Below are 13455 nucleotides of genomic sequence, written 5' to 3'. Positions count from 1 at the left end.
GTTTTACATTGTTTTGTTTTTGAGTGCAGTTATGTAACACAAAAAAACTACATTTGTAATTTACTTTTTCACAATAGAGATTGCACTACTCTACTTGTATGAGTATTTTTCAATTCACCTATTTCTTTTTATTTTTACAGTGCAAATATTTGTAATAAAAAATAATATAAAGTGAGCACTGTACACTTTGTATTCTACGTTGTAATAGAAATCAACATATTTGAAAATGTAGAAGAACGTCCAAAAATATGTAATACATTTCAATTGGTATTCTATTAACAGTGCGATTTAATTGCAGTTAATTTTTTTGAGTTAATAATCAAAATAGACAGGTTTCAGAGTAGCAGCCGTGTTAGTCTGTATCTGCAAAAAGAAGAACAGGAGTACTTGTGGCACCTTATAGACTAACAAATTTATTAGAGCATAAGCTTTCGTGGAAGTGGGCTGTAGTCCACGAAAGCTTATGCTCTAATAAATTTGTTAGTCTCTAAGGTGCCACAAGTACTCCTAATCAAAATAGATAATATTTTCAAATCAGAAAGTTATGGTCATCTACAGAACCTTAGCAATGTGCTAGAAAAAACAAGAAAACATTGTTTCATGAAATATGTCATGGATTTTGCCTTCACAGAAGACTATTTATTTTTGTTTTTTACCTCAGTCTTCCTCTTAAGCACCCATTCAATAAGAGTTGTCACCATTGGTATACGCTTTCATACAGCACTGCAATTTTATTCTTTGTCACATGAAAGGATGACCACAACTTCCATGTAATAGTCTGGGCATATGTAGTCTACTGTGCGTGGTCACCTCCCCTCTTTTAATTTGAAATGTTCCTGTCATTTATGGCTAGCTTGCTGAGCATATTGTACAAGCCAGTATGTTAGCTGTTTTTCAGTTCAGTGAGCGTTGTGCTGCTACAGCCCCATGTTCTGCTCTGAAAATGTGGCCTAGCAATAGCTGCATCTGCAATGGATTGTTGCTATTGCTGAGGTAAAGTGACAGGCACTGGATCCACCATAGAGTGTCTCCCTCAGAAGACTAAGAATTTCACACCCTCAATTAAAGGGGCAGATATCCTCCTCATATCCACTAAAGTCAGTTCAATGTTATCTGGCTTGAACCACAACTAGCTAGTCTTTGTCTGTGCCTCAATTTCAGCCAGACACTGAGTAAGTCATTCAGTCTAGCCTCTAAAGTAAATTTACTTAAGTTACTGTTCTTGTTTTCAGGGTAGGTTGTCCTGCTAGTTATAATGAAGACAGATAATTTGATTGAACCATTGTTACTTTACAGTAAAGAACAAATACTTAACAGAAAAATATAGTTCTCCAGGCCCAATTTTTATTAATGCTGTCATTACTTAAAAAAAAAAAAAAAAAAACGTGTAAACTGTCATATAGTGTCTGGTCTGTTTTAAAGTGGAGTCTCAAAGGTGAAGAAAATTATTCCATCAGCTCAGTTAGTCTAAGTGGAAAAGAACTATAGGAGATGGATCAAATGTGTAGCGCTATATTAAGCTATTCTGTTGGTAAGCCTCAGGCATTAGTTTGCTTCTATTTACCTTTATAAAACCAGATTTAGACATACATTTTCTGCAAAATATTTGTGGAATTATGTTAGTCTGTATTGACTATATATTGGCTAAACTAGATGATATACTTTTGAACAAATGATAACCTCCCTCTAATATTTCATAGATCTTTCCAATTCCACAAATGATTTGGTAAAGAGATGATGCTTGGACATGTACATCAACAAGATGAATAAACTACAAGAGATTTGGTGGTGGCAGAACAGACCTGCTGTAACATGAGAGAAATCACATCACCTGACTGTTGGAGAGAGATTTAGTTCTCAGTTAATTTTTTTTCTCTTAGTCAGGAAATCAAAGACTTACTGAATTCTGTACCTTTGCTTAATTAGATTTTTGTTATGCTCTGGAACAAAGCTAATTATAAGGCATAAATCATCATTATGGTTAATCAGTAAGATTGGATGTTAATCTCAAAACACTTTCAAAAGAAATCCAAAAGTTTCAGTAATAGTGGTTAATTTGGGGTACTGAAAAATTTCAGAGAGGGTTTGTGCTGCATCGAGGAAGTGAAGGTGCCTAATGGTAATGAACAGTTTGATTCAGGAATTTGTTCTAGAAGTGTCTTAAAAGGAAAACAGGTTTCAGAGTGGTAGCAGTGTTAGTCTGTATCAGCAAAAACAACGAGGAGTCCTTGTGGCACCTTAGAGACTAACAAATTTATTTGGGCATAAGCTTTTGTGGGCTTAAATCCACTTCATCAGATGTATGGAGTGGAAAATACAGGAGGAGGATTACTTTTTATATATATATATATATATATATATATATATATATATATATATATATATATATATATATAAAATACACACACACACACACACACACACACACACTACATGAAAAGATGGGGGTTGCATTACCAATTCTAACAAGACTGTTCAATTAAAGTGGGCTATTGGTAGATGTGCAGATGAACGAGCCCCTGATGGTGTGGCTGATGTGATTAGGTCCTATGATGATGTCCCTTGAATAGATATGTGGACAGAGTTGGCAATGGGGTTTGTTGCAAGGATAGGTTCCTGGGTTAGTGTTTTTGTGGTGTGGTGTGTAGTTGCTGGTGAGTATTGGCTTCAGGTTGGGGGGCTGTCTGTAAGCAAGGACTGGCCTGTCTCCCAAAGTCTGAGAGTGAGGGATTGTCCTTCAGGATAAATTGTAGATCCTTGATGATGCGCTGGAGAGGTTTTAGTTGGGGGCTGAAGGTGATGGCTAGTAGCGTTCTCTCATTTTCTTTGTTGGGCCTGTCCTGTAGTAGGTGACTTCTGGGTACTCTTCTGGCTCTGTCAATCTCTTTGTTTCTTCACTTCAGCAGGTGGGTTTTGTACTTTTAAGAAATCTTGACAGAGATCCTGTAGGTGTTTGTCTCTGTCTGAGGGATTGGAGCAAATGCAGTTGTATCTTAGAACTTGACTGTAGACAATGGATTGTGTGATGTGGTCTGGATGAAAGCTGGAGGCATATAGGTAAGTATAGTGGTCAGGGGCTCGTTCACCTGCACTGCTACCAATGTGATATATGCCATCATGTGCCAGCAATGCCCCTCTGCCATGTACATTGGCCAAACCGGACAGTCTCTACACAAAAGAATAAATGGACACAAATCAGACGTCAAGAATTATAACCTTCAAAAACCAGTGGGAGAACACTTCAACCTCCCTGGACACTCAATTACAGACCTAAAAGTGGCAATTCTTCAACAAAAAAACTTCAAAAACTGCAAAAAACTGCAGAACTGGAATTAATTTGCAAACTAGACACCATCAGATTAGACCTGAATAAAGACTGGGAGTGGATGGATCATTTTAAAAAACTAAAAACTTATTTCCCCCCCCCCACTGTTACTCACACCTTCTTGTCAACTGTTTGAAGTGGGCCACCCTGATTATCACCACAAAAGTGTTTTTCCCCCTTCTGCTAATAGCCCACTTTAATTGAATTGTCTTGTTAGAATTTGTATGGCAACCCCCATCTTTTCATGTACTCTGTGTGTGTGTGTGTGTGTGTGTGTGTGTGTGTGTAAATAATCTTCCTACTGTGTATTTTCCACTCCATGCATCTGATGAAGTGGGTTTTAGCCCACGAAAGCTTATGCCCAAATACATTTGTTAGTCTCTAAGGTGCCACAAGTACTCCTCGTTGTTCTTACATTTCAGTGTATAGTATATAGACAGCAGGATAAACAAATCATTGTCTGTATGAAATTTTAGTTTGCGCTGACTTCGCTAGGCTTTTTATGTAGCCTGTTGTAAAACGAGGCAAATATCTAGATAAGCTGATGTATCCCATTTACCCACCCAACTTGGGCTGCGTAGCATGGGAAGAAAAAAGCAAGGACAGAGTGAGATTTATAGTTTGCCACTCTTTCAAGATGGGCTGTTGCGAGCCAGTTTACAGAAGAGCTTTGGAGGTGATCTCTGAGGCTAGTTGGTTGGCCAAAGGATGAGTTCAGCAATTGTGGATCTGTAGTAAAAAGAAAAAATACAAGGGAGCAGATCCTCAGCTGAGGATCTGCCCCAGTGTGTGTATAGAGAGTCTGATGTAAATCTGGTGTAGTTAACTTTGTGTTGTGGAAGGGATTAAACTCATATTTTGAGAAGGAGCCTACTGTGTGGTTTTTTTAATCCTCTATTTATCTAGCACGAATATAATACATAAGGATTTTTAGAAATATTAGTTTCTTTTCCTGAACAAGAGGACAGGGAAGTTGAAATGGGATGAATACCTAGTTCATTGTAAGCCAATTTGTGCCCTTACACTTGTCACAAGTCCCAACATCCCTCTATTTCAATAACTCCAGATTTCATGATTGAGATTATTTCTTCAGAAATAACACAAAACTGAAAAAACATCACTGAGTCCTCTCCAGCTTGAAGAATAAGATTCCTGAGTTTGTGTCTGAATCTGGATCTCCATGAGCGGTGATTCAGATTTCTGCTTAAAACCAGTTCTACAACATTTTCAGATACTCTTTATGAGGCTTTTAAAATCATATTTTAAAATCGAGGTTACTTGAGGTTTTTTCCCAATACAATTTATCAAATTTTAGCTTGGGCAAGAAAGTATTTTATAAAAACACACGCAAGCGGAACAAAATTAGCACTGTGTATTTATTTTTAGTGAATATTAAAGCTGCAGTCCTGGGGAATTGATCACATGATCTCCCCCCCCCCCCCCCCTCTGTTTCTTAACAGTTTTTGATTATAGTCTTCTCAGGGTTCAGGCACCATCTGGAGGGCTGTAGAGATCTGCTGGGAATCTTTAATGCGACCAGAGCTTAAAGTTACAGGATGGCTTGGAAATGTTGTAATTGAGAAATGCCCTTACTTCCTTAGTTAAAGTTAAGGCAGTGAGTTATGAGCGTGTAGTTATGTTGCATACAAAGGGTCCGATATTGTAATAAGATTTAGCAGAAGTTCAGTGTGTCAGAAAGTGGAATTACACAGGCTGGTGGACTGGGGGCCAGAGATTGAATGAATTTTTATAAAATGTTGGGGGGGAGATCTGTCATAAAGTGCATTATGTACATTCCCAACATTAACACTTGTTTTGTTGAAATGACTGGTGCTTTTTAAAAATTTGAATCAGAATGATTGATTATAAAATCATAACTGACTACTTTAAAGGGCGTTTAAATAAATAAATTGTTGTGTTATGTAACTTCTGTTTTGTGTTAATTTTTTTGGTACACAGCTCCTCCCACCCCTGACCCCCCAATTGCTGATTTTGAAGTTGCTGCATTTTAAGCAATTGTCATTTGTCTTCCTGCTGGGGAGGAGAGAGGATTGTATTTGTCCAGTTTTGTAAGGACTATTTGATGTCTTGTTTTTAAATGGCATTAATTCTCTCCTGCCCTCTTATTGTTCCAGGTGACAAGCATAATCTGCAGTATTGAAGCATGAGTGCTGATGCCAGTCAGGGGGTGATCACCACCCCTCCCCCTCCCAGCATGCCTCACAAAGAGAGGTATTTTGACCGCATCAATGAAAATGACCCAGAGTACATCCGTGAGAGAAACATGTCTCCTGATCTGAGACAAGACTTCAACATGATGGAGCAAAGGAAGAGGGTCACTCAGATACTGCAGAGCCCCGTGAGTAGGATTAAGGAAACAAGATTTCCTCCCCCCTTCCAGAGATTAACTCAAAAACAAACAAAAAAACAAAACCGCACAAAACAAAACTTCTAGCTGTGATGCAGTCTGAGGAAATATCTCAGGCCATGAAATTTTTCTTAAGAACAATCAATAAACACTTTTTGTTTGCATAGTTTTAGTGTATGAACAAACTGCCCATTATTGGTTTTCAAATGATGTTTTCATGGTGTCATGCTTCATTAAAGAAGTACAAAAGTAGCTAGCCGGCGACAAGACACTTGATTAAAACTTAGAAGCAGGGAAGAGAGTGACAGTCACTAGCCAAATGTGAACAAACTAAGACATTTACACGCACATCTGCATTACAATTTTATTTTGAATATTTGACTTACCAGTTGCATCAGCAACACTCTTACCTTAAATAAATAACATTTTTTTTAATTGTGCTTTTGAGGTGTGTTTAAAAGCTAAATTGTTCTTTGGGTACTTGGAAGGAGTAATGTGCATACTTTACAACACCTGCATTCATGTGCACCTCATGTAAATTCAGTACTTGTACAACTGGGCATATAGGTCTGTTAATTCCATCAGAAGTCCTAGTGAAAACAAATGTCTCCATAACCTCTTGATGGAGTTAGTCTTAATTTATGTACTATTTGGCATTAACCTGTTGAGTACTCTTGAAAATCCGTGGCATGTCTGAAAATAGCAGAGGTGCCAAAAATATTCTGAAGCAATTTTTCTCTTTTGAATCCGTTTTGTTTTCAAGTTGTTTTCTTTTCTCGTCTGTTTTTGTATAATTTGGGGGAGGAGGGAGGATTTAATTTCTAGACATTTTTCCATGCATAATGAGATTGCAAACAGCTGTTAGTAATCACCATATTATAGACATTCATGAATAATAGGATTGTTCACTAAAATGTTACCTTGGAGTGCCTTTCAGATTCTGCATATAGATTTGAATCTACGTGTGCAAACTCCATGACTCAAGAATTTATTAATGTTCAAGTAAACTTTGTGCAACTTGGGTTTTGCAACCAAACTATTCGCTATTCATTATTACTAAGGGAGTAATGCATAATCATACTAAGTTGTTAGAAAAATAATTCAGTTCTTGAAGATAATGATTGGACTCTGACCTATACTACTAAACTATTCACAAACAAGGGGAAGTAGATATCCCAAATTCTTAAACAATCAGAACAAACTCACCAAATTTTCAGCTGGTTGAGAGGGATAAAATGAGATACAATAAATTACACTGGAACAATATGGTTTCTTACAGTGTTCTTGTATTAATTTAAATGCAGAACAAGTGCTGAATCTCATAGGCACTAACCTTAGCCTTATTGGATGAAAGATTGTTTGCCCAATTTTCCAAATGTAATCAACTCCTGTTTGTTGTGATCACGCTACTTTTGATATGCAAGGTCAGCCTGAGGATTTAGGGATGGTTCGGGAGATAGTACTCCCAAGTTTAGCTGACTTGTTTAATAGAAAATTGGAATACACAAGAACCTAGAGCTTACTATCTGCCTCCTGCTGTGCGAGAAGCTGAGCCCATAGCTGGAGCCAGGAACCATTTATAGATGCCAGTATTTTAAAAGTTGGCCAAATAAGCTAGGCACTGGAGGCTGCTAGGCCTTGAGATGCTGAAGAAGAAAACTATAGCTGTGTGTGATCAGTGTCTGACAATCTAGTCAAAAATGAGAAGCTCTGCTTGACCTACAGATAATCTGTCAGACCTGAATCCCCTTTCCCTGTTTCATTGTTGAAATGGGGAATATTTAGATATCTCTGCTACAATTCCTTCTCTGATGGAATAAACAGTTTTTAATATAGTGTCCAGATGCGAGAATGTCCTTAAAGCAAATCTCTTCACAGATTTAGGGACAGTGACAGAATTAAGTTTCTCCATGGCTATATCAAGTGGATTACTTGAGATTTAGCTTCAGTTTCTTTTGGGTCAGAAATGAAAATGACTTGGCCCCTTCTGAATGCATTGTCACAAAAATACCAGAAAGCTTCGGTCCTATTGCCAGTCTGCTCAGTATAGGTCCAAGGTTGGAATGACCTGGGTATTGCAGGTGATGTTTTTGAGATAAGGAAGTTACCTTATGCAAGAAGCTTGCAAGAGCATGCCTGTATTTTGTCTGTCTGGTGTCTCTGGTGGTTCCTTTTTGTGAGTACTAAATTCTTTTTAGGAATTTAGAAAAATGAGAAAAATATTTTTTTTAAAAAAAGGCTTCTTTGCTGGTAACGTTTTACGCCAATTCTAGCATGTCAAGCAATTAAAATATATTCAGGTTAGAGAAATATAGTCTTTAACTATGAAGTGCATGTAGTGAGAAATTCTTCCTTTTCTTTAAAATATAAAGCTTACGTGCGCAGGATTGGGTTGTCCCGATATCCCCGCTCTTTGTGAGGGAGGAATTTTGGATTGAAACACTAACTAAAGGTGACAAGATGATAATCTAGGTCGTGCTGGTAGAATCTTCTATGCAAAACACTACAAAGTACTAGGGAGCTCAGTTATTCAGATTTTATCTTCAGAACCAAGAAATCTCTTATTGCTTCTAATTGGAGAATCCAATTAATTTAGTAAGAAAACAAATTTAGAAAATATTTCCGAATCTGCCAAGGATGTAAGTTTTTTGGGAATGATGTAGTCACCGCCACAATGTTTTGTACAATACCTGATATATAGGGACTCAAATTTTAATAGGAGTCTTTGGATGCCATTGCAGTGGAAGTATTAATAAAAGGGGCCTATCCAGTTGACATCTTCTCTGAGGCTTTCTTCTTGCATACCATTAATTCTCAGACAAAGATAATCATTTAAAACTACAGGTTTATGCCAGTGTTTGACAGAGGCTAGAAACCTGTAGAAAAGAGTAACTCATGACATTCATTGGCGTAGGTGCAATGTGCCCAACCATTTAATGGTGTCGTCATCAGCCAGGTGGAGAACCGGTAGCCCACCATTGAAAATAAGTCAGTGGTCACTCGACAGTGATATGCAATGTAGTCTGAAGTTGACCACAGCTGCATCGTGGGTCATTAGAAAAACCCCATTTAAAGAGACTGGCCACACAGTTGCCCTGTCCTGTTCAAAACCGGTTCAGAGATGACTACAGGTGCCTTGGCCGATCAAAACCTGGTGGACAGATAGTTGGGCCAGTGATGAGAGAGTGATTAATGACTGTCATTGACCATTCATTGCGCCAAGTAGATTCCAGGGTCATGTCCTGTTATGGTCATTTATGCCACCAAGGACTTCTAGTAGTCAGGCGAGCTGATGGGTGGTCGAAGAGGTCTGTTATGACATTAGTTGACATGTTAACCTATGCCATTCCTGCCTGGTGAAAGACACACCAGATATTCAGCATTTCCTTTAAAGCACTGTCTGTGTTCTTGATGCATTATTGCCTGAGTCGTATTAACAACACTAACATTGGATGCAGCCAGCCTCACTAGCTGCAATCTGATATTCAATTTCCAGTTCCTAAGTAAAACACCCGAGAAGCTACTGAAAAGCCATCTTTATTACACCTGCCTTTTCTCAATGTCCTGCACCCATCCTGATCCAGTTTTAGATCAGGAGATAGCACAGAAACTGATTAGGCTTCTGAATGATCTCTACTTGGCCATAGATAATGAAGAAACATCCTTCCTTATTCTGCAGGATCTTCGCAGCAGGTGATGCTGTTTTATTTCTGGACTGGCAGGAGTGAACAGCAGTTTGCTGAGATAGTTCTTCTGCACCTCAGCGTCTATAGCTCTCCTCCATTCTCTTCCCCCATTCTAGTCAACAGATATGTCAAACCTCTAACGGAGACTGGGACACCAATGGCTTAAATATGCAGTTGACACAAAGCAAAGTGTCAGATGTCAACACTGTTCCCCACAGACTAAAGAAACTAAGTGGTGTAGAACATACTGACTCACCAGGGTGCTGTAAGTATGTTGCTCCAACTACTGCCTTGGCTAGCTGTTACATATTGGATTGGGTGTAAAGTCTTGGTATTTGATTTTGAGAACTCTCAAATAGACTGGACCCAGGATATCTCAGAAACCACTTCTCCCTCCAGGGTAGCTGCAATCCTGAGAAACAATAGAATTCTCAATGGCCAGGTTGATACTAGTGAGAGCTGAATTCAGAGTCTTCTAACACACAGCTGTGGAACTCCCTGCCACAAGAATTAGAAACGATCAGAAAAGTGGCCACCTTCAGAAAAAAATGCAAAACACAGTTCTTTGCCCCAGCTTTTCCACTAATAAACAGTTTAAAATTTTCTTCCCATTCTTAAAGTAGGGGAGTTCAGAAAATTGTAGCTTTGTGGAGTTATGTAAAATTCTAAGATTATTTTGTGACAATCATGAAATAAACATATACGCAACTATGTAAGAAGGCTAGCATGCTGCAGTTGGCATTCTCAGATCAAAATTATTAATCCATATTTGCTAAAGATTGACACTTATTGATGCTACATGGAAGAATGTTTGGAAAGTTTGGAAGGTTGAAATTGGAAGGAAGAACTTTAAGCTAGGTGGTCATCTAGAACCCCCAGAAAAAATGGAAGCTCCTCAACAAGCTTCTACTACTTTATATTGCTTTAAAATGGAGAACATCTGCAAAGTTGTAGACCAGGAAATAGGATCATAGTATCCTTAGGAGACATTTCAAGCTACTTGGTAACTGTTTAATTATGGTCTACAACTCAGAGGTTTTGGGGTACAAGTGGTGACAGTATAAGCCATCTGCACTCCACAAGAATATTTAAGGCCTTGAATGTTATCCACTGCTACCTATTTGAAAGGCATAAGAAAGTTACGATCAGCTAGGTCTCCGTACCCTACTAGCACCTCACTGTACTGCTGACAAACTCTTATTCTAAAACTGTTTGAACGTATTCCAACAGTACCTACAAATTTACCATTGGAAGGTTCAAATAATCTGTGTCATTAATTATAAAACTGCCAGGACACTGTGCTTGTTTGAAACTGCATCTTTATACCTAAACAGATTTTATTTCTTTGTGTTGTATGTGCAACCGCTCTCTTCTATATTACATTAAAAAAAGAAAAAAAGTTGGGGGGAAAAAATCTTTTGAAGCTGAAGAGTCAAGTACTCATAAATTAGGGAAATCCAGAATCAAGGTTGCCTGTAGAAGATTAATTTGATCCCCTTGTGCACATGCATTATAATTACAGGATTGCGTACTATTTTTCCCATAACACACCTGCTTCATTCAATTTTTTTTTCATTCAGTCTGTTGCCTCAAGCCTTATTTAATGCACACCATCCAGCTTCTGCACTGAATACAAAATGTATTCATTTTCTTTTGGGCGTTTCTGTGGCGCTCTCATAATATTTTTGAGTGCTTCACAAACAATAATGAATTCATCTTCACAACACACCTGTAAGAGTAGGCGGTATTAATGTCTGCATTTTACAATTGAGAAAGTGAGACACAGAGGCTAAAATTTTGGGACCCCAACTTGAAACACCTAGGGTTTTCAGCATATATAACATCTTTGTTGTATAATGGAGTATACTGTGTATTTTACATCACTGTGTTTGAAGAAAAGCTGAAAATTTGAAGAAAGTACGGTCTACGGGAGCTAAGATAGGTGGAATGTATGTGTTTGTATTTGGAGAGCTTTGATCTTGTGTTGAGATATCATGAAGTATTTAGCAACAGAGGGTCCTGTGGCACCTTTAAGACTCTGTTAGTCTTAAAGGTGCCACAGGACCCTCTGTTGCTTTTTACAGATTCAGACTAACACGGCTACCCCTCTGATACATGAAGTATTTAAAATACTTAAGGCTTATTATAAAATGTTACCCCGATGATCTAGTTGAGATCATTGCAGAGTCCAGAACTAGAGGATATTTTAAAATTCGTATTATTCAAAGGTTGTGAGGAATAAATTAAATGAGTGGATTTCCAGGTGAGGTGATGAGTCTAGTAGTAGTATTGTATGTAAGCATAACATTGTAGGACTGTATGCAATTTAATAAGTTAAGGGGTTTTGTGTTTAGGAGTAGCCAAAAACTATTCTTGTAGTCAGTGAAGATTTTGCTGATCTGTTTGCTTTTCTCTTAGACACGGGATTTTTTTGTTGTTGCTGTTTTAAACCAGCACAAGAAGTTTGTTTGTGGGATTTTGCTTTAATTTTATATTGGATACAAAGAGCAGTTATCAAAACTTTCCAGATCTGAAGGGCTTGCAGCCTGATTCTGGTCCTGTGCTACTGTTATATAACTAATCCAATTTTAGCCCATCTGTTCTGCAACGGCCTTTCTTTCTCAGATGTGTAAAAGTGAAAAACCTGTTCTTTCTCTGTTGTTGTGTGCTTTTATCCTTCTCCCCTCCTTGCCAGCATTGTGGCCAAGGAATGGAGGTCGAAACGGCAGTCCCATCCACCAGCCAGTCAGCCCCAAAATGCAGGACAAGCGGTTTTATTTCATAAAGAACAATGTCTAGCTTTTTAAAGTAACTGATCAGGAAAGCCTTGGTAATCCTGTAGCAAGGATTACCCAGTCTGCCTTTGGGTCCTGCCGCAGCCTCAGTTTACTTTCTGTCTTGAATCAAACCACCACACCTGGGGTTTTTCACAATATTATTCACCTTGCGGATTTGGTTTGTTACCATAAAATAGTAGTCAAAGCCTTCCAGCCCTTTTCCCTGGGCTCAGTTAGACCTCTCAGTTGATAATGGGCTTCAGCATCCAAACAGCCCTACTTCTAGGCTCAAAGGTCTTTCAAGTCCTTTATCAGGGGTTCCCTATGCTTACAGCCCTCCCATCGGGCTCACAGTCCTTCATAACTCTTCTAGCTGGGGCTTCTCATCCAGGAGGCTCCTGCTTTCTGTAGGTCCCTCAGCTGAAGCTTATCCCACAACAGGCTCCCATTCTTAGGTCTCACTCCCAAACCTTTAGCCTGGGAGCTCTGAAGAATTGTCTGCTGAAAAGAAGACCGGGCAGATGACCTGGCTTTTAGTCACATGCTCCCATCACATAGCTCTCGGTGTCATTCCTTTCACCTGGGGAGGCAGACTAAATTTGGCACAGGTAATGTTGGGCCCCAGTCCCCTTGCAAGGGGTGACTTACTATGTGATAGTCCGCTGTTGAGGACTGCAGAGACACTCCTACGGATGCCTCAAAAGCTCAAAATTTAAATCTAAGGAAGTAATCACCTGGACTGGTGCTGCATGAACCTAAGGGTAGTAATACACAGACATGTATGTCTTGCAGAAACAAGAACTACAGGTACCCAGCTACCTTTTCTAGTGGCATTTACACCAAGGTAAAGAGGGAAATGCTCATATTCCTGTCCTGCCACGTGATGCCTCTGCACATGCACATGCAACCCAAAATTGCACTGGCCTTTTTTTGCTGCCATGTCATGTTACAAACATATTGAATTTGTTGTCCACCATTAGCTCTTATGCCTCTTTCAATAGTGAATTGTAGTTTTACATTTATTTTTCACCAGCTATACTAGCTTGATGTTTTTTCTGTGCTGAGCCTACCCATCCACATTTCTGACGTCTCTACATACTTCTGTATTTCTCTGCCCTCACAGGTGTCTGCAACTCCTCCTCCAAATGTAGTATAATCTATCAATTTCATTAACAAATTCTCCTCTTATTGTATATTATATGGTCTTTTTCTTGTCCCATGTCTCACTTTTCTAAGCTTCTGAGTGCGACCCCCTCATTTTGTAAGTTTGTCTTCAATGCAAAGTAAACTGGAGTTATT

The 13455-nt window shown here is 38.7% G+C and overlaps 1 protein-coding gene across 34 annotated transcripts in view; it reads left to right on the top strand.

Annotated features, from left to right (window-relative positions):
• ADD3 (adducin 3) overlaps positions 1-13455 on the top strand; it is a 191167-nt gene that overhangs the window by 134641 nt on the left and 43071 nt on the right. For 32 of the 34 annotated variants that reach the window (XM_065553561.1, XM_065553581.1, XM_065553573.1 and 29 more), the window contains one exon: positions 5461-5684. The exons of the other annotated variants lie outside the window; for them this stretch is intronic. In XM_065553561.1, coding sequence (XP_065409633.1) covers positions 5490-5684 — 195 coding nt within the window. In that variant the 5' untranslated portion in view covers positions 5461-5489. The remainder of the gene's footprint in view (positions 1-5460; positions 5685-13455) is intronic. 34 annotated transcript variants of the gene reach the window in all.

Source organism: Chrysemys picta, chromosome 7, assembly GCF_011386835.1.
Source record: "Chrysemys picta bellii isolate R12L10 chromosome 7, ASM1138683v2, whole genome shotgun sequence".
NCBI lineage: Eukaryota > Metazoa > Chordata > Testudines > Emydidae > Chrysemys > Chrysemys picta.
Note: the sequence above shows the minus strand (reverse complement) of the source record. Positions and strands in the feature narration are given on the sequence as shown.